This window comes from Austrofundulus limnaeus, unplaced genomic scaffold (genome assembly GCF_001266775.1).
Source record: "Austrofundulus limnaeus strain Quisiro unplaced genomic scaffold, Austrofundulus_limnaeus-1.0 Scaffold57, whole genome shotgun sequence".
Taxonomy (NCBI): domain Eukaryota; kingdom Metazoa; phylum Chordata; class Actinopteri; order Cyprinodontiformes; family Rivulidae; genus Austrofundulus; species Austrofundulus limnaeus.
The window spans coordinates 27,280-48,371 of record NW_013952459.1 but is presented as its reverse complement, the minus strand read 5'-3'; the positions used below and the strand labels follow the sequence as shown (position 1 = coordinate 48,371).

Sequence of the window (21,092 nt, the reverse complement as noted above, 5' to 3'; positions counted from 1 at the left end):
CATTCCACATTATTACAAATAACTTCATTTCTGGACATTTATGGTTTGATTTCTTTGTATGTATGGATCACTTGTGTTGTTACCGACATCTGGTGGAAATTTCAAGTCATTAGCACCTCTAGTAATATATTTACTGAGAAAAATGGTGACGTGTTCAATACTTATTTTACTCGCTGTATATACTGTACTAGATACACAGAAGGAAAATACAAGCTTTTTGAAAATTTTGTTTTAAACATTAACACCATGTATGGATGGCATAAGAAAAATGAGCTGCAGATGCAACTACACAGTACCACATGCACACAAAGAGACATAGTATAATAAAAACCAAGCATGGTCACAAAAACTGAACAAAATCTCTGCATTTTTAGTGAGGATATGTTTATTTTCACAGAACTGTTTATACAGGAGCCACAACATTTTATGGACTAATAATTCTTATTTGATTTTTTAAATTGTTTTTTTCCTACGAGTTGCTCCGTTTAAGGAAGACGAAGGGCTTTTCCACTAACACAGTGAGTGCACAGCTCACCACCACCGTCAGCACCAGGTGGCCGAGGAACAGGTACATCTATAGAAGGCAGACATCCAGTGGTCCAAAGATATGAAGAATTTAGTTTTTAATTTTTTTAGTTAAGATAAATATCTGGAAAAGATAGTAACATGAAGATGAAATTCTCACTTACAAAGCTGATGTCAGTATAGTGGGTGGGGGTCTCCTGCAGGCCGTTGTAGAGGATGATGAAGACAGGATGTATCAGGTAGCAGGCAAAGCTGATGTTGGAAACAGGAACCCAAAAACTACATGATAAAAACTCTTTGATAAAACCTAAAACATAAAAACAGAATAATAAAAAGAGGTGGTGCTGAAATATTTTGGTGTAATGCATTTTTACTTTTATATTACTGAAGTATAAAAAAGTAGGAAAAAGGCTTAAAGTTGTGGCATAACAAACACCATCAAGTGTTTTCAATGCAGAATTCTCCGTATTTGAATAAAGATGTGATTTGTTTTTGTTCATACCTCCGTAACCCTCTTCACAGGCCAGTATGATCCAGCTCACAGTCAGGGCCCAGACCTGTCTGTGGAGCCCCTGATACACAGCATGAGGCAGTGAGGGGTGAGCAGGGGTCTCCTTTAGGACGTAGGCAAATCCCACCAGCATAGCCATCAGTGACAGAGAGCAGAACCAACCTACTGCTGCCTGCCACTGACCCAACAGAAAGACAAGATAATCACTCAGTGTGACGACAATTTTTAGCATTTTATCGCAATAAATAGTCATTTACAGTAAATGAAACAGGTGGGTAATATTATGATTTGGGCCTCTTTTTTTTTACTGCATCTGAGCCAGAATATTTTGACATTCTGAGTTATATTAGACAATGAAAGCATGGATGCTAAAGTTAAACAGCTTTAGGGCTGCTGGGTGAAAAAAGTCCAAGTTATATATTTTTTTTAATTTTCAATTCCCTGAGCAGCACAACACTGAGTTTAAATACTACATTCCGATTTGCTAAAATGTGTAATCTTCACAATGAGGATGTTCATCGTGCTTAACTTGAACACATCAGTAAAAGTGGGTTATGATTAAAAACAATGAATGTAGTTTTACAAAATAAACCTGCTCTGAACTAAATAAAAATGTCATATCTATCCATCTATCATCTTAACCTGCTTCTTCCTTTCCTCACTGGTACCCATCCAGCAGTCACTGCTGGGGGCGGGGTACATCCTGGAGAGATCACAGGTTTATCACAGAACTACACAGAGACATATAACCGTTCACACTCTCACCTAGAGACAATTTAGAGTTACCAGTTAATATTCATGGATGGAGAGAACGTGCAACCTCGACCCAGAAAGGCCCCATGGTCAGGATTCGATCCAGCAACCTTCTTGCTGAGAGGCAACAACTCTATGTTCCATGCCGACCATCTACCCATCTATCTCCATTAAAGGGCGCTACAACTCCTTACTTTACCTCCCTGCCAATAAGCGCTTTAATCATTTTACCAAAGAAACAGTGAAAAGTAATTGAACCCTTAAATAAGCCAAAACCTATCTTTTAACTTGGAATTTGGATAGAAATGAAATGAGTTGTTTTTGTTTAATAATTTGTAGAAAAACAAAAGAAAAAAGAAATAAGCATCCCCCCCTATTTTTTTTATTGAACCGTCACTATTCCTAAAGAGATGACAAACTTTAAAGAACTAATGTTTGCAGGGTTGACTATCAAAATAATCTCATGGTCTCACCTTGTGCTTTACCAGCTGATCTTTCCTGGTTGACAGGTATATTCCCAGCAGAATCCCTATTAGAAATGGTCCGTACCTTGTGTAGGGCTTCACATAGTAATACAAAACATAGTTTTCTGATGTCCTGTGGAAATAAGCATGAGAAGAAGTGGATTGTTTGATCTTATTCATTGTGCATCTGGAGTTATTTGAACTTCATTACTGAAGCTTACATTGTAGATGGTTGGAAGACTGGTAAGTGCAGGTATGCAGTTGTGACAGCACTGGCCACAGTGGACATCAGCAGAAGACCTCCTACTACAGCTGCAAACACGTTTCTTTTACTGAGAAATAAAAGTCAGAATGAGATTAAATCTGTGGGGTCAATGTGGGTTTTATAATCATATTAAATAATGTGGACATACAGTCTGTAAAAATAGACCAACAGAGGAGTGGTGATGTAACACTGGAAGTCTAAAGACAAGTACCAGGTCCAAGGAGTGCACTGAGGAGAGGTTTGAAATAAAATGTTAGGAAATAAACAGCTTGAACTAAATGGACAAGTTTTAAGATTACACATACTATCTCATGAACTGGGAGAAGATTGCTAATCAGCAGTAGGTTAGCCCACCAGTACGTTTTACAATCCATCATTGTATCCATAAATGGGAACCAGTAGGGGCCCCAGCAGACCAAAGAGATGAGGCTGATCGTTAGACATGTAGTGAACAGATGCAGAGGCTGAATCCTGTGAGGCGGAAAGACAAGAGGGAAGTTCATCTTGCCCAATGCACCGATACATGCACGTGTTCCTGGATTGTTTTGACAAATTGTTAAATACGGTGCCTTTTAATCCTTTTGAGGAGGTAGTTTGCAACCAGACCGAGGGTCAGGTTGTCTTCAGCCATGTCGATTGACTTCAGCAGGGACCTGGCACTGAGCAGACCCCTGAAACACAAAGTAAAACGTAAAAAATTTGAACACACAAATTAAATTAACTGCTCTTGAACCCTTTGGAGTAAATTCACAAGCTTAGTCTCTATGTGAAGTTACGTATCTGAAATTTTTAACTTCAGAAGTATTAACTTTTGTAACACCCCCACCCCTTTTTTAGCCTTACCCCAGTAATAAGAAGGTGTCTACAGCCAGGAAAACAGGCCCACTGATGGTAATTATATACAATGGGCTGCTTTCAACTGTTTTCCTCCAAGTTTTGTAGTTGTCTAAAAGAAGAATATGAGAGTACAAATTATAATATTTGTGAGTAATCAAATGAAATCTCGGCTACCTCGTACTTTCATACCTAAGTTGTTAATGACCAGGAACTGTGTGGAGTGGCCACATATGATCCACAACAGGCTAAGAACACGGATGCCATGGAGCGAGGAGTAGCCTCCACGTGGGGTTGAGGGTGAGGAGCTGAAGACGCTCCTGCAGGTGGTTTGCAGAGAAAAAGCCTGAAGGCATCCGTACACACAGCGTCGAGAAATGCACCACTGAAGTGAGCTGATGTGGTCTGCAAAAAGGGAATGATCAGTAAGGATTAATTAAATCAGTAGCAGGGTAAAATGCACATTGCACGTACTGTTTTCTTCAACCGTACTGCCATTTCCTTCACAGCTGGACAGGCCGTTGGTCTTCAGAGTGCCATAAACGCTAACGTCATTGTTTAAATGAGGAAACTCCAACGTAGGATTGACCGTTCTGCTTGGTTCTGACCCTACTATGGCCGTAAAAAGGGTGGCTGCCAGAGGGACCGCTATCATAACACAACACACAAACCTGCAAGAAATGACAATCAGTTTAACTCAGTAAATAGTTGACAAAAACACAGTAAAGAAATTATTCCTGTGTTCATAGGAGTGATGTAAACACAGACACTGTAAAACCTAAGATGTACTTCTAACCAAAAAACTATAAATAAATCCTAAATGGCAGCATGATGGCTAAGTGGTTAACACCGAAGCCTCACAGCAAGAAGTTTCTGGGTTTGATCCTCGGTTCGGACCTGGGGTCTTTCTGTACGGAGTTTGCATGTCCTCCTCATGTTTGCGGGTTTTCTCCAGGTACTCCGGTTTCCCCCACCCCCAAAAAAACATGTACAATAGGTTGCCTTCAGGCTTCCTTTGAAAAAGAGATCTGGGATCTCAAATGGATTTGCTTAGTTAATAAATAATCCCTGTTTTGGTTGTTGTTTTTTGTGTTAGATTCTTACATGGTCTCTTTTATATTTGTTTGTATCTTAGGATTCATGTGTTTTTATCATTCCTTAGGATGTGTAGTTTAGGTCTTATTTTGTGTTTGTTGTTTTGGCTTTAGTTAGATTTCTGTGATTTGTGTATTTAGTTACTTGTGTTTATTTCCCCCTGTGTGCTATCCATTCATCTACCCTCAGTTAATCGTTCAGTTCCAGCTCCTGCTCCATCCACTCCCATCTCAGCCTCACTTTCTTTTCCCCAGGTGATTGTGGTTCTTGGGCTGTTGTCTCTTTAAACGTTTTGTCTTTTGGTTTGTCTAGCATCTGTGCATTGTGCTTGTAAGCCATTAATGTTTTGGTTCTCCTTTGTGTGCCTCTTGAGATTCTTTCTAATGAGTACTTTTGCTGCATCGTCAGATTTTTGTTTTACTTTTGTAAAGAGATTTGATTTTTTACTTTTACCTTTGCGTTCTGAGCTTTCATTTTGCCTTTTTGGGTTCAAACTACCTCTAAGCACAATAGCCTTAAACTAAAAGTTCGGATGAAAAAGCTTTTTCATTCTTGACTAAGAATCCCTCAATGAGGAAAAAAAGTAGGTCCTCTGGTCGGGTTCACCTTTAATGAAACGTTTCGTCTCTCCTCATCTCTTGTTTCACTGAAGAAGAACGTCCAGTGGACCTACTTATTTTTTCTTTTTGATTTTTCTACCTGGATTACTGAGATGCAGCAGGACAAATCACTCATTGTTAAATGTCTTGGTCATTTGGTCAAAAGGGTAATAAAAATATATTAAGTATTAATTAGTCAAAACTTCAAAATATTTGAATTATCTTAAATTGAGAAAAAAAAACAAAGCTTGACAAATATTTAACTTTAAGTTGACAAATGATTCTAGTTTAGTCAGATAGGACATTTCAAAATGTATTCTCAATTCATGACAGTTTTCAGATAATATTTTAAATTTAACTGAATGTCTTCTCTCATTGTTTGCCAAATGGACTTCTGTGTTTCTGTGTTGAAATGAAAAGACAAAACTATAAGAATCATATACTAACATGCAGGCAACACCAGAGGCATCTGGTTCAGGTGCGTCAGACAAACAGCGAGTCATGATCATCTCCTGACTCGAACGGTTGCTCAGGATAGAGGGTAAAGGAAGAATGAGGGACATCGAATTAAACTGAAGTCTGTCTGTTCAGAAGGGAAAAGTTACATGACAAACAAACGCACAAATGAATAAGTAAATAAACGATCAGATTTTTGAATCTAGAAATAACTTTTTCAACAGAAAAAGTTATAAATGACTTTAAATCATAGACCATGGAACACCAGCTCTTTTACATCCTCTTCTCCACAGGAGTCAGGAACACAAACACCCACAAAATAATGGATCGCTCCCTACAAAAACAGGAAAAGTTACACAAAACCCATTTCTTTCTATCACATCCACTACTTTATATTTCTATTGCGATGGTGTTGATTTGTTTCAACCTGCTTCAGGAACACCTGGCAATACTGTCCAGAGAAACTGGGACCAACTGTGGATTGGCACTGCTGCAGCAGACCGGGCTGGTTGACGTTACCTCCTGCAACGTTGCTGCCCATCTTTCCAAACGCATCGTACACTGTCAGTACACACAGAAACACACAGAAACACACACACTGAAACAACAGGACTCTGAGCACAAACGCTCTCTGGTGCTCAAGAGTTCCTAAACCTTTCAATGCCATGCATTAGCTTCTGGCCGGGGATCCCCCTGCAAACTTACTAACAATGCTACAAAATATGTAAAAGAAACATAACTTTTTTCTTTGTATTCACTATTTAATAATTATTACGTTTGTTTTTTAACTAAAATGTTCAAAGGCAATATTATATTCCCACTGAAAAAAACAACAACTTTTCAACAAACTTGCTGATTAGACAGAGAACAAAAAGAAAAAAACCTCTCCTAAGATCTCAAATGTTTCAATTTTTGTTTTTTTATTTTTTGCATGTTTTGTCTTATCTTTCCTCCAGCTTTCTGAAGCCTTTCTAGTGCCCCCTGGTGGCCCCCACTTTGAAAAACACTGCTTTATGATGCCCAGTTTGATCTGTGAAACCATTTTGGTCCTCTAATTTACATTTAAAAATGGTTGTTTTATTTAATGAGCAGCATATTTTTCTGTCTTACCATGTATGAAAGAAGGTATATATCATGCACTTGTTTGCATGGTTTCTGAAGACTTCGATAGTAAATATGATAAAGTATTGTGAATTATGGCTTAAAGGGCCTCTCATACCTTATCACTTTTTTGCATCTAAACATTTTGCATCTACATACAGAAACTCATTTATCCACGAAACATTGTAAGTATTGTTTAAGATATTCAACTATGGTATACTTTGAGCATATGCTTTTCAAAATAAAATACAAATAAAATACAAATTTGAAGAGCCTATACAATAAATAATGCTTGATCCAGTCTTTAAAGTTATAAAGAAACCATCAAATTTATTAATACCACACATTATATTGCCATGATGACATTAAATATTACCTGAAATATTATATTAGTCTAACAGTTATAAAACAATTAAAACACTAATATATTTTGAAATGTAATTTTCTAATCTGTGTAATCTCACCTGTCTTTTCTCTCATTTTAGTCTAAAATGAAGCTTATTCTGGTCTAATAACATTTTACTGCAGAAAAACAGAAATTAGTTCACTTAAAAAATAAACTTTGAATTAGATTTTAGATTTTGGAGCCCCTTGCTCCTAAAAGGAGCTGATCACCCCAGTCTAATTCCTGATTTACAACTGTTCCTGCATACTAGAAAACGTTAAATAAATGTCTTTCAGACAGTTCTAAAACTTACTTTGAACAGCATAATCCTTTGGCTTGTCTTGGTGAAGCTCCCAGAGGAACGCGTTGATGTCCTTCATGCATTTTTGCGACACTTTGTAGGTCTGCAGGTTTTCACTACAGACCCCCGCTAACAGAAACAACCCAACCCAGCCGGGGCCCATTTCAAGACTGACTGCATCTTTTTTTTGAAGAAAAAGGAGCTTAAATAACAACAAAAAGAACTCATCACCAGACAGGAAGAAGTGTGAAATTCATTTTCACGTGTTGGATTAGAAACAACACTGCTGCTTTGGAAACTTTAGCTGTTTTTTTCCTACATCAGAGAAAAACAAGATTCAGTTACTCAGAGGGACAAAAGCAGAATACGTCACTGTGTCGAGGGAACATGATTGAAGTTCAAACCACATACGTTTGCCAAACAAATATTTTTTTCCAGTTTGAAGCAAATAAGTCAGAAGATTTTAACATCATATTGGCTTTGTATCATTCACAATTTGAGAAATGTGTGTTTTTATTAATCTATAAAGAAATGTCATCATGGACAGAGGTCATGCTTTTAATATTTTAAAGATATTAAATTTATCTCTTTGAAATAAATGAATCAGTGGAATAAAACTGGTCACTAGAGGGAGACAGTGTCTCAAAGACCTGCTCAGAGAGCCACAGCCACACCTGGCAACAGCAAAATCACACAATGGAGCTCAGTTATGTTTATATGTTGAACTGAGAAAATAAGATCCACTTTACATCAGTTTAAGAATGCATCACATAAATCATCAGATCTGGCACACATGCTTCCACAATATGAGCATTTAACAGTTAAACGGGCAATTTCATGTTATACTCTCATAAAAAAACGTGCCCAAAACCTTGCATTCATGCATGTTTGAGAAATCCTGCAGCGTTTTTAGGCAGCCATGCTGAGGAGCAAAACGACAGGTGGGGATAAGAAACGCCTGTGGGAGGTGTCTTTAAGCCGAACTTCCTCATGGCAGAGCGCCCCCCCCGCCCACACATACCGCTCATGACTCCTGCAGGCTCTCCGGTGAAAGTGAAAGTGAAACCTAACTGTCTGCTTGCTCTCAACATTACTTCTCACTCTGTGAAGCTCTTTTTAGATTAAAAAATACCTTTGAGGAAATGTATTTTCAGATGCCAAATACAGCATCATGGCTGTTCGACTTTGAAAACATCCAAATCCAGCACTCACAGTTTACAATTATTAATGTACCTTTATTAAATAAAAGTAACATTTCTTAAAGGAATGCTTGCCACCCACTGTCCTGCGGGCCAAAGTTTCAAGGAAACGTCTTACCCAGTCGGTTGGGATCAGTTTTAGCCACTACCAAGCCAAATTTTAGCTCAAACTCTGTAAACACAGCTGAGTTTCCTAAAGTCGATTAGCTGTGGCAGCCAACTTACATCAAGCTGACTCCTAATATTAATCAGTTGTTTTTCCATTCACCAAGTATTTCCTGAGAGTTTCTGAACAGTCCCTGCACTATTTAAATAATCTCTCACCTTCTCTGATGGTGGTTGATAACAAACTGCTAAGAAGCAGAAGAATAAAGAAAAAGCAAATACTTTCAGGTTCAGTTCCACTGGAAGGAGCAGATGAGTAATGTGCCGTCGACATCAGGCCGCTCCTGGCAGGTTTCATTGTTTATTGACAAAGAACAAGTTTGTACACAAGCATGAAAAAAGCTAAAAACAGCAGCAGCAAGACACTTTCTAAACAACACATCAACTCACAGACTGCGTCTCACATGCAATTTTATAACATTACAGCATTTATTCACCAAATGTAAAAATAAACATAAAAACTAGATGATTTTTTTTTTAAATTTCAATAAAGTGATTGAAAACAACTAGTTGTATTAGGAATAATTCAGATATGCTGCTGAGTTTACATTCAAGAAAGTTTTATTTTTAATTTACCCACTTTGATTCTCGTCAATGAATATTGATTATGATGTATAAAAATACACAAATAAAATAATCTGAATAATAAAAGTAGAAGATTAAATAATGTTTTAAAATAAAAAGCTATTGCAATATTATTTTTTTACCAATGCCACCGTGAAAAAATGCAATAAGACAAAAATAAAAATAAAAAAGCAAGTGCTAGTTGTTGTTTTTTTTATATATTTTAAATGTTTAGATCAATAAACATATTTTAAGTGAACTTTTACATTGAAGAGCTGCCTTTACCAGTGTGTTAAGACTGAGATTGAAGCATCAACTTTGAAAGGTTTCATTATTGCCTGACAAAATATTTATTTTATTTTAAAAAATGCTAATTTTGGTCCATAGTTGGTCCTTACAAAACCACAACACATGAGTTTTTAACTCAATAAATGTTCTTGTGTTTATTCAACTTTTCGTTGTCTCTTAGTTTCTTGAACTTGATTGGCCAATATTAGGACTCAGCTGTAGGCAAAATTGCACTTTTATTAGCTCCAAGTCAAATATCTTTTTCAAAAAATTTTTTTGTAAAAAAATGATTTGGCGTTCTCTTGTTTCAATGCTGTGAAAGCTTTAAGCCTAAAAAAATGTTTAAATACATAAATTAAAACTAAAAACCACAGTTGGGGAACCTTCTGAAGTGGTACTTATTGTAGTTTTCTAGCAGACATTCGTTGGACATGAGCAGCACTGAAACTGTGGGACAAATAGGAAAAATAAACCATGTTATGATGATGGTTTTGTAAATATTCTTGTCTTAAAGAGAAAAAATAGCAGAAGAACTCCTTTTTTAAAGAAATCTATTCAATAAACATCTCTAACTGTACAAAAAACTTTTGTCACTGAAAGACGTGAAAGTTTGATATAAGGAAGAATTGTCACTGTGTACATACTGTTGTACACAACAACATCATGTATTTACAACACACGCACAGCTACGGGAGGTTTAATAAACTTATGGAATGACCAGATATCGTCTTCCCCTCACTTCTCCACTGTGCTCAGTCTCTTTGACTTTATGAACGCCATCCCGTGTGTCCTCATGTGAGTGTTCAGGTTTCCCTCCGTCTCAAAGATCTTCCCGCACACTTTACATTTTGTGCTGGGCGTCCCGTCGTCGTTCTCGTCCGTCACGTCTAACTGGTTTTCTCTTTGACTCTCCTCGTCTTCCTTGGCCCTTCCGTTGTACCGGCCGAGACCCTGGGGCTCCTTCAGCCGATGGACGATGAAGAGGTGTCGGGCCATCGAGCGGGGGGAGGTGTAGCACAGGCCACACTCCTGACACTGGAAGGACGAGCTGTCCGACTTGTGCTGCGGGACGTGCTTGTGGAAGGTGGCGATGTCCTCGGTTGTGAAGCCACAGACAGCACATTTGTGAACTTTGAGGACGTTCACCTTGAGCCTCTTCAATGGCTGGGAGTCAGAGCCCCTGGAGTTCAACGACGGAGGCCCCGCTTCTTCATCTGGCTTCCTTTTGGGGCTTTGGCTCTGATTAGGGGGAAAAAAGAAAGTACACTCTAAAAATGAAATGTTGGATTTACTTAACCATGTTATGTTACCTGGTTCCACTTAACTGAGTTGAGTAAATTCAAAGCAACATACTCATGTTCTTTGGCTAAAAAACTGGTATATTGCTTTGAATTTACTCAACTCAGTTAAGTGGAACCAGGTAACATAATATGGTTAAGTAAATCCAACATTTTATTTTTTACAGTGTAGAATTAGGGTTCAATTTTGCCATAAGGTTCACAATAACACAAAATTTAACCATTCAGAAGAAGTTATGTGTTTCGTGGAAACACAACAACGTGACTGTTGTTGGTGTGCCATCATACCATTTGCCTGTCGGGTGCAGCATCCAAATCATCTGTCTTTCCTTTAAGTCCGTGCATCAGCGTGATGTGCTGATCCAGCAGCACTTTTCTAGTGAAGGGTTGGCTCAGAGCTGGACATTGACTGTCAACAAGAAAAAATATCATATAAGTTATCACAAATAGTGTTTTATACATTTATGTTGTTTTTTTAGTATTGATGTGTTATTCTAAACTAACTGCATAGTTTTACTGCTGAAGTGCAAATAACAGCAGCAGGTAGGACTTTATGCAGCCTGGGTCACTGCTAGTTAGAATATCATAACATGTCTGCAAGTATAACTGTTTGTTATAAACTGATAACATTGTAATGGTTTATTAAATAGTGTTTATATAAACCACTATAACATTTTAGACATTAGAGTTGTTTTGAGACATTAGAAATTCCCTTCATTCGTGGCCCCTTTTTAATTGGAAATAAGTTTGTTAAGCCAGTCAGAAAAAAATAATTTGTAGGCATCTCAAAACAGCAGATTTTAAGCTTCAAATTACTTCTACTTCTCATTGTGTCGAAGGAACATGATTCTTCTGTGTTAACAGTGTGAAAATACTCATACGGGAGGTGATTTTGTAGTTTTGTGTAATGTTTTTTAATGCATTGCCCATGCACTGTTTTAAAACTAGGAACTCAAAATGCCAAACCTAGTTAGAGCACAGCTTTTCATCTGAAAACACTAAAAACCTAATATTAACCTCCTGAATTAAATGAGATCTTGTGAATTTTTTCAACTCAGGTGGTTAATAATATGATTTTCTAGAGCAGCAGGAGGTTTTATTATGACTATGCTTTAGTGTTTGAGTTTCTTCACATTTTACGTCGCATTAAAAGGCAAGGTTTGATTTCCCACTGTTGTTGAATGGTTTTTAATGATGAAGTGAGCAGCTATAGATTTTTTCAAGAGTTGTCAAAACATAAAAATAAACAAAATGCGTTTCACCGATCCAAACAGAACTAACTGCCAGGTGTGTGTACTCACGGGCAGGTGTAGACCTTGCGCAGACCTTTGTGTTTCAGACGGTTGTGTCTGCAAAGACTGTGTGAGGAGCTGAAAGACTTGTCACACTGTCGACACGGGTGTTTCTTCAGTATCTGCAGTTTGAAAGGGAAGATGTCAAATGTATTTTCAAAAATGCATTTAAAGCATTACCTTTCTAAAGTAAAAACAAGTCTTGGGTGGTTTTTGCAACAAATTGACTCAAATAGTCTCTTATCAGTTTTACAGCTGACAAACAGGATGTGTTGGTAGTGGGAATGATTTAAACGTTCTCATAAAGTACCATGTACCTTGTTGTGTTCTCGCTTCATGTGCGTCAGAAAGACCTCCCTGGAAGTGAAGGAGGAGTTACACTCTCGACATGTGTATTCTGAGCTGAGGGGGCTCTTCAAGTCAGCTGAACAGTTATTGTTGGTTGTCTTTAGAGGTGAAGGTGAAGGCTTCTTTTCTCTCTTGTCTTGACTATTGACATGTCCTCCATCTTTGTTGTTGTTGTTGTTCAGGTGGATGTTACTCTTGGTGCTATTGGAGTTAGTCGGTTTTGTGCTGAGTGGGAGGTTGATACCCAGGTTTGGTGGACCTTCTGTGTTCTTCAGGGTTCCATGAACGGCCTAAAATTAGCAAAACAAACATAATTATACTTGTTGAAAAGGTCATAGTTGTGACATTTCATATTTCAAGAACCAATTCAAGATATTAATATCACTGCTTTGATTTTTGGTCTAATTTTAACCTAACCGCAGTCACGGGGAAAAGAAAGTTTATCCTTTTTTCAGTTCTGGGGTTTAAGAAGAAAAGTTGAAGCCAGGTGCTGCTGATCAGTGATAAATTTGTCATCACCAAGTGTGACTCATCTATGAAAGTGTACACAAAGCCACGAGTAACATCAGCAATGACGTAAATGCTCAAGGAAATTATAAAAAAAAAAATCACAAGAGATCTGTTTATTTTTGGGGATGCTCACTTTATACCCAATCATGACACTCATCTGTTTCCAGTTAGCCTGTTCACCTGTGGAATGCTCCAAACAGGTGTTTTTTGAGCATCCCTCATCTTTCTCAGTCTTTTGTTGACCCTGTCCCAGCTTGGTTTGAACATCAAATTCAAAAAATAAAATAAACTATCGAGTTTCTTTGTTTGATCATTGCATATCTTGTCTTTGTAGTGTATTCAGTTGAACATAGAATGCAAATCGTCATATTTTGTCTTTATGTTTTACACAATGTCGCAACTTCATTGGAATTGGGGTTGTAGAAAAAGACTGAACTGGCCTGTTTAATTATCAGAGAAAAGCCTTTTTTCTTTTTTAAATATGGCAGCACAGCTTTAGTTGGTGAAGTTGCATCAGAATGAACGACGTGACTTCTGGAACAAAGTCTTTTGGAAAACTGAGACTAAAGAAAATATGTAACACATTACCAAGTTTGACAACAAACAAACACAGCACATTAGCACAAACACCTTATACGCAGATAGTTGTCTGGCCCATACAGTGTACTAACACTCTGCCCAGATACCACAAAGAATGACAGCCTATTTGGTGGTCCAGATGTGGTTTGCCAGAGGTGGTCCATGCAGGGCCAGCCCCACATAAACCAAACCACAAACAGGTCAGTTGTGGTGTTCCATCTTGAAAACAGTGCCATCATTATCAGACCTGGCCCACATCTGGTTGACAAAACCGCTTTCCATGCCAGCAGTCAGCCATCTTGACACCAGATCTGACCCACACCTGTCTGCTTTGTGAGTAATAAATGTGAAGCACGGTGGTGAAGGGACATTGATTTGTGATTACAGGACTTGGGCACTTTGCACTTCCTCTGCAGACCAAAGTATTCTAGGGTCAAACGAGAGGCCTATCTGAGAGCTGAAATATGGACCAAAATGGGTCATGATGCAACAGGACAATGTTCGCAAACCCAGCAGCAAATTCACAACAAAATAACTGAAAAAGCTCATAATTTAAGGCAACACAAGGGAGCTGACTAAATATTGTGGCAGGATCTTAAAAGAGCTGTGCAGAAACTGTCTACAAACGTCAATGAACTGAAACACTGTTGTAAAGAAGAGTGGGCCAAAATATCTCCACTCATTGAAGTTAGATTTGAGTTTTTTAGTACTTATTATGTCCTGACATCTAAAACTCTATAAACTCTATAAATAAAAAAGTGAACCTTTTCCCCCAGGTTTGTAGCGTTATTAAAGCCATTCGTTATAAAGTGAAAAGGTGGCTACCTTGATGTGATCCAGCATGAGCTGTTTCTGTGCGTAGTGCGTGGAACAGTCGGGGCATTTAAAAACTGAAACTTTGTGGCTGAGGACGTGCTGATCGAAGTGTGTGTAGAGCAGAGACTGCAGAGTGAAGACGGTATCACACATGGAACATTTGTATATAACCCTGAAAGACAAAATACATTGATCAGACTTTGAAGAGCTGGCCGACCTTAGCAAAATATGAAAGACTTGAATCATCAGGTTTTTAATTATTCATGCAGTAACTAACATAATTCTCAAATGTTAAAACCTTAAATGTTGACGCTCTGTCAGAGCCACAATCAAACACCCACAAAGGCAGCCAGCAGTGCTGGTAATGTTAGATGGTGTGTAAGGAAATTAAAGGTCACAACGTGGAACAAACAAGCCCGAGTTAAGCCCCCATGTCTAAAATCCACAAATCCCCTCAGTGATGAGGAAGCCACAATGACTGTCCACACAAAGGCATCAGATATGGGTTTTACTCCAGAGCTGGTCTGAATGGAAATGGGAGTCTGGTGAAGTGGAGGCTTTAAATGACAGCAGCTGGACGCTAACACCTACTTGGGCTCCCCTGCCTTCACTCCTGGATGCTGTGTGTACGCATGAGAGTGGGTTCCAGGTGCAGACTTGAACGCCATGGGGCAGAGAGGACATTTGTAGAAGGTCTCACAGTGACTGCTCTGGATGTGAGACTTGAGCGTCGCCACATCGACAAAGATCACACTACAGTGGATACAACTGGAGGGAGAAACAACAGAGAAGGGTTTACTTTGCAACTGCTCAACCTAAATTAGTTTAACTAAAACAACATTTATTAAGCTAACTTCTTAGTGTTTCTTGGAGCCAAAAGTTCTGATCAGTGCAGGTTGTCTGAAGAATCATTTATTTTCTATGAAAAAACTAACATTATCATTTACACATTAAATGTTAGTGTGCAATCAGAAAACAACTCTATTGGACATAAGCTCTTAAGACGCTTTTAAAGTTCCTAAAAAAGTAGTGACACTTGTACCGATATGACAAAAAATGATTTTCTGAACATTTTTTCTATTTCTCTAAAACTCAACTAATAACATAAAACATTAAAATGGGTGATAGATAATGAACAGTTTTACAACTTCTCATAAGTTGATGAGATAAAACCCTGTAGAAATATACATTCATCTATGTGTCCTTCAAAATGTTCCAAGTTTAACAGGAGAAATACGTTTTATCAGAAGTATCTAAGGGAAATAAATCTTTATTTTATTAGATCCTAATTTTGCAGGGTTATGATTGAGCCCAAAAGCATTATTTTTCCATCACAGGGAAAATATTTTATGCAGGAAAAAATAATCTGAAAACGTGTAGGGAAATGAGGTAGAGAGTAAAATACATCCTGTTATAATGTTGCATCCTAAAAAAAACTGAAATGAAATGAGGTGAAATGAACCCTGAGCTGTTTTGGATCAACAATTGTTTTCCTTCAGCACTTTCCAAAATCATCCTGTTTGACTCATGGGTGTTGCTGAGAGATTAAAAAAAACTGCACCACAGTCATCACAATCACATCTTCATTAAGTTCTTCATTGATACTGTGCATACAGTAACTTTGAACATCTTTGAATTTGTTCCCCCAACCAATAAAGCAAATATAAAAGCTAAATAATTACATTTGAGTATTAGGATTCAAAGTGTTGCACAACTGGAAACATTTCCCTGAGCAATGAAATTTTTACTTTGTTGTTTTCTTGGATATTTAGGTAAGAGTAATATGGAAATTGAAATGATTGAAGTTCAATATCTCGGTTGATGATAGTATTTTCTCGAATGTGGACAGGGCTCACAAAACTCAGTACCTTTACATATCCAATTAAATGTTATTAATAGAGAGATGTGTTACAATCTCAAGGGGAAAGAGATGTTTGTGAAACCAAAATTTCGAACCAGTTTAAAGGAGCAATGCACTTCAATTCAAGGAATAAAATTTTGGAACAAAATCTTTATTTTTACGAAAATGATAAAAGTTGGTCTGCTGAAGAAACATGAAATAGCATAATGTGTGTACACGAATTGTTGCTCAAAAAGTAATTGACTTTTTGTGTTATTTGTATAATAATATATTTTTAATTAATTTTTTGGAAAATAGGAGCAGATACTACTAGATTTTTTTCTTTTTTCTGCTTCCTTTCATTTGATTTGTGATTAGTATTTTTATTGTATACAGAATTTATTTTAAAAGAAATGAATAAACTTAAAAATATATATGTATTAATAACAAAATACTATCAATCTGTGTAAACTACTCAGAATATGCACGTTTATATTGTTCTGGTTTTCATGAAGGTCGACTCACCGGTAGCCGATTCTGCGGGTGTAATGTAGGCAGTTCTTGGTGACGTGCGACTGGAAGTGGACAGATCGACAGCTAGCGCCGCATTCAGGGCAGACATAAGGAGACTTGTGCTGGTGGATCCGCTGGTGTGACAAAAGGCTGCACTGATTTGGAAGAGGCATTTGGCAAATAGTGCACGTTTTCTGTAAGATGATATAAATCAAAAGAAGATATTAAGAAACATTAGTCAAGTTTCAAAATAAGACAAGCCGCATTGTGCACAAAGTCTCATCTTGTCATTTTTTTACAGTTTCCTGCTGAATATTCACCTTTTTTCAACGTATTTTTTACTGGGATTTATTTGTTTATACTTAGGGTAGTTTTTCCCTCAATGTTTGTATCTGACTGTGACATCATGTTGTGCAGCATGTGTATTTTAAAAACAAGTGGAGAACACGAGAAGTGTCAAAAGCCATTTTATGCCTTGATGATTCATAGATTAGAGTTACAGTAAATGGTTTAACCCTCCTGTTATGGTTCTTTCTGTGAAAGCTCCTGGGTCAATTTGACACAAGAAATTTTAAATCTTGCAATTGTGTTGGAAACCAAAGTACGTCACACGTTGACCTTCATTGATCCTTTATCTGTATATGTAATATGATGTTCTCTCACAGATAAAGGATCAATGAAGGTCAACGTGTGTTTTCTTCGGGTAATCCGGTTTCCTCCCACAGGCCAAAAACATCCAGGATAGGTTGCTTTCAGACCCAGGCCTCCCTTACTCAGTGGGATTTGCATATGTAAATATAGGTCAATAAACAAATTTGCTCTGAAACTGATCAGACACTGAATTTAAAAAAATGTGAAAAAGCAGCTATTGTCCTTAAATGATCTTAGGAAAACCTGTGGAACAATTGCTCGAGGCCACATTAAAATGTTACAAAAAATCTGACCTTAAAATCAAGAAATAAAATGAAATGAGTCTTATATGCATGCACACACCTGACTACTGGATTCTGGTGCTTGTTGGTAGTGCATGGCCAGTGAGCTGTCATCCTGGAACATTTCGTTGCACTCAGAGCATTTGAAGTTGTGTCGGAAGTGCTTTGATGAATCATCCTCCAGCGGCATGGCTGCCACAAGAGGAGCACTGTACTGGAGTGAAATGACTCCAGTTTGGTGATCAGAACCTTTTCCTTGCGTTTTTTCTGTGGGTGCCTTTGCTTGAGAGGTAGACGTAATGGGTGGTGCAGATGAATTTGTTGTGCCGATCATCTGATCTGCAGGAATAGGTTTCAGGATGAGATGTGAGCACTGCATGACCACCCCTTTGTCCTTGTGGCCTCGGGCATGAGACAGGAGGCTGCATTTGTTATAAAACACAAGACTTTTGGCACAGTGGTTGCAGGTGACCTCAATTATCACACTGCGACGCTCATAGTGCTGTGTCAAGCTCTTCCCAAGAGCAAATGAATCTCCACACTCCAAACACCTGTAGCCCTTGGAGGGTAACGAGATACAGGCTGAGTTCGGTGGAGAGAGATTCGGGACGTACACAGGTAGAGGATTCATACTACTCAGGACTTTATTGAAAGCATCCACAACAGAGCTTTGAGAGCTGGCAAACACTTGAACCCGAGTGACTTTCTTCGAGGCTTGGCTGGTGAGAACTGTCTGTTGTTTCACTTGTGATTGTTGGCGGTGGGATGGTTTGGAGGAAGACAAGGCCTGCTGGATATCACAGGAAGCAGAGGACGTTGCTTGAGGCAGAAGGTTAAGGTTACTAAGATGGACCGTCTTTGGCACAAGTTTGGCATTAGCCAGACTGGCAGCAGGCACCATGACAGTCTGCTGCTGGATGGCATTAGCAGCTTTTAAGATGGCACTACTGGCACTTTGCACTGATGCAGCAGGAATGACGGTCGCTTTGACTGTGGTGTTGTTAGCCAGTTTAAGGTTAATAACTTGCGAACCAGCGGTCTTGACTGCTGAGACTGGCAAAAACGCTGTTGCCACAGGCTTTATTGTCATCTGCTTGGTTAATTCGATTGATCCACCCCCACTGGTGGCTACTACTGTAGTTGGGATTGTGGACCTTTTGGGTGATGAGATTATTGCATTGGTGCTAAGCATGACACATGTGCTATTCTCTACTTTCTTTAGACATTCAGAATCAAATTCTGGAAGAACTCGTGTGACAGTACGTTTGATCTGTCCGGACGAGGTTTTGATGGTTTTGATCCTGACCTTTGGGATGACTGGAGTGGTGTCTGTGTTCGAGGTAGGGGAACCTTTGCTGCTGCCTTCACTGGACGGACTGTCCGGTTTAATGGTCCGGTCTAATGCTGATTCCATTTCCTGTATTCTGTCTGAATCTCTGGGCTTTTCTTTGGCCTGAATAGGTTCTTTCTGTGATGTGGGAGAGTGAAAATCAACTGTTTCTTCAGCCACAACCTTTTTGGCACTGAGTGCTGCTATAGCAGCTATACAAGAGGAAAGTTTTGCAGAAGATTTGGTTTTGATTGGTGGAGTACTGGAAAAATCAATGAGCACTGATGACTCATCGGCATCCCTGTTCCCTTGACTTTGAGATTTTAGAGACATGTCCTCATCTAGTGAAAATGGTGTAGGTGGTCCATCGGACGGAGAACACCTGACTTGGTCATCTTTGTTGTTTTGATTACATTTTTTGTCTCTGTTTGTTTTGGATTGAGTTGCGCTGTCCGGTACAGTATTGGAATTCTGGTCCTCTGTCTTAGTTGGGGGACTAAAGAAAGTTTCTTCTCTCTGCTTGTCCATGGGATCATCCACCACGATTCTGTCTTCATCGTCAAACTCTTCAGCACTAGATATTGGACTGAATTCACTAATAGTAGATGATTGGTTGGTAAGTTTAAGCCCCTCCTCTCTGTGTGTTTTCCACTCATTCTTAGTAGCAGGTTCTAATGTGGGTAAGCAGCCATTATGAAGTTCATTATCAATAGAATGTGGCTGAGGATGAGAGTTGAAATTCCCATCTTTCTCTGACTCAAGTCCACCCTGTTCATTCAGTTCTGTATTTTGAATGTTCTTTACGATGACGCTAACACCAGGGTCATGAGCGTTGCAGGAGATGTTGTCCTCATCTTCACAGGAAGTCACCCCGGAACTGGACTTCTTGACTTCATTTTGTTCATCTTGGTGACCAGATTCAATAGCAGCTTTAGGATCTACCATGTCAGGGATGTTAAAGGCCGCAAGAAGATCATCAAAGTCTGGCGTCTTCATGTCTCCCATGTTCCTTGTCCTGTTCTGATGAGGTCACCTGGGAATAGATGAATTTAAGTGAGGGTTAACTATGTGTGGTGGCTTTGACAGGTGAAAAATTAAATGATATTTAACACTTCACAGTGGCCAAATACATACTTTGCTACATTGTGCTTCAAAATATATAATAAATAAATAAATTATATTTTTCCTACAAAATAAAACAAAAAATCTGACGATAGCTCATTTTTATATCTTTTCCAGTCTTATTGCTACAAAAGGAAAAAAAATCGGACCTGTCAAACTTCAATCAAGTGAGAAACCACCCTAAAACCTACTACGAATCTGTATAATGGACATTTTAAATGTACTTCCAACATGCTTGACAAAACTGGTCTGAAAGTTGTTTCATTGGTGATTAATGAACCCTAACACAGATACGTTTCAAACTGATTGGATCAGGAGGTGCACAAAAGACTGAGTCACAGAATGTTGTTGAAACAAATTACAGTCAATGGAAATGTTGAACTTTGAAATCAATGTCTTAAACATTTTTTAATTAATGACTGCAATGGATTTAGTGACTCAACATCCTTTTCCAACAATTACATAATTTATACGCTGATTGCATGTAGGTAGTCAGCAACGTGGCTGGCTTTAACACTGTTTTTATTTAAATTGGCTTTTATTGGATAACTGTCAGCATCTTACCTGCTCCAGACAGCAGCCAAAGTAATCTTAATTTGTACATTCTAAGAATGATTCTAATCTACGAGTCAAATATAGATTTTAACCGTCAAACACAAGTCAAACTCTAAAGTGAATGCTTAATATCACATATTATAGCTATAATGCAACTTTTTACAGTATGGCACTTATTTATCAAAACGTTGTTTACATGCATTCATATTTATTTACACTGAAAACTTAAAAATGTTGTTGGAATACAATCCCAAGTGTTGAGACTTGAGTTAACATGACTGTAATCCACTCTGACTGGCAGTTAGCTTGACGCCTCCATGAAAAATGTTCAATTGTCCTCCAAAGCAAAGTTATTATGATTTCTGTCTACTGCAGATAAAATGCTGACCACTGACAGCGGACCACTTCAAAATATCTGCATATTTTAAACTTGCATACACCTCTTAATACCT

At 38.2% G+C, this 21,092-nt stretch overlaps 3 protein-coding genes across 4 annotated transcripts in view; all 3 read right to left on the bottom strand.

The window, feature by feature from the left end:
- Positions 1-433: 433 nt before the first annotated feature.
- Positions 434-2,312, bottom strand: LOC106518175 (nose resistant to fluoxetine protein 6-like). The gene is made up of 4 exons (XM_014009310.1): positions 2,263-2,312; positions 1,028-1,214; positions 690-832; positions 434-574 (listed from the first exon to the last, which is right to left on the bottom strand). The coding sequence occupies exons 2-4, from the start codon at positions 1,173-1,175 to the stop codon at positions 470-472; spliced, it is 396 nt and encodes a 131-aa protein (XP_013864764.1). The 5' UTR covers positions 1,176-1,214; positions 2,263-2,312; the 3' UTR covers positions 434-469.
- Positions 2,313-2,322: 10 nt separating this feature from the next.
- Positions 2,323-4,007, bottom strand: LOC106518174 (uncharacterized). The gene is made up of 7 exons (XM_014009309.1): positions 3,827-4,007; positions 3,545-3,757; positions 3,362-3,464; positions 2,824-3,189; positions 2,667-2,746; positions 2,475-2,585; positions 2,323-2,386 (listed from the first exon to the last, which is right to left on the bottom strand). The coding sequence occupies exons 1-4, from the start codon at positions 4,005-4,007 to the stop codon at positions 3,075-3,077; spliced, it is 612 nt and encodes a 203-aa protein (XP_013864763.1). The 3' UTR covers positions 2,323-2,386; positions 2,475-2,585; positions 2,667-2,746; positions 2,824-3,074.
- A 6,032-nt stretch (positions 4,008-10,039) lies between these two features.
- znf532 (zinc finger protein 532) overlaps positions 10,040-21,092 on the bottom strand; it is a 14,080-nt gene continuing 3,027 nt past the window's right edge. For both annotated transcript variants that reach the window (XM_014009313.1, XM_014009312.1), the window contains exons 2-9: positions 17,695-19,996; positions 16,714-16,895; positions 14,940-15,116; positions 14,358-14,520; positions 12,413-12,733; positions 12,105-12,217; positions 11,092-11,212; positions 10,040-10,744 (exon numbers count right to left, since the gene is read on the bottom strand). In XM_014009313.1, the coding sequence (XP_013864767.1) occupies positions 10,241-10,744; positions 11,092-11,212; positions 12,105-12,217; positions 12,413-12,733; positions 14,358-14,520; positions 14,940-15,116; positions 16,714-16,895; positions 17,695-19,968 (3,855 nt within the window). In that variant the 5' untranslated portion in view covers positions 19,969-19,996 and the 3' untranslated portion in view covers positions 10,040-10,240. The remainder of the gene's footprint in view (positions 10,745-11,091; positions 11,213-12,104; positions 12,218-12,412; positions 12,734-14,357; positions 14,521-14,939; positions 15,117-16,713; positions 16,896-17,694; positions 19,997-21,092) is intronic.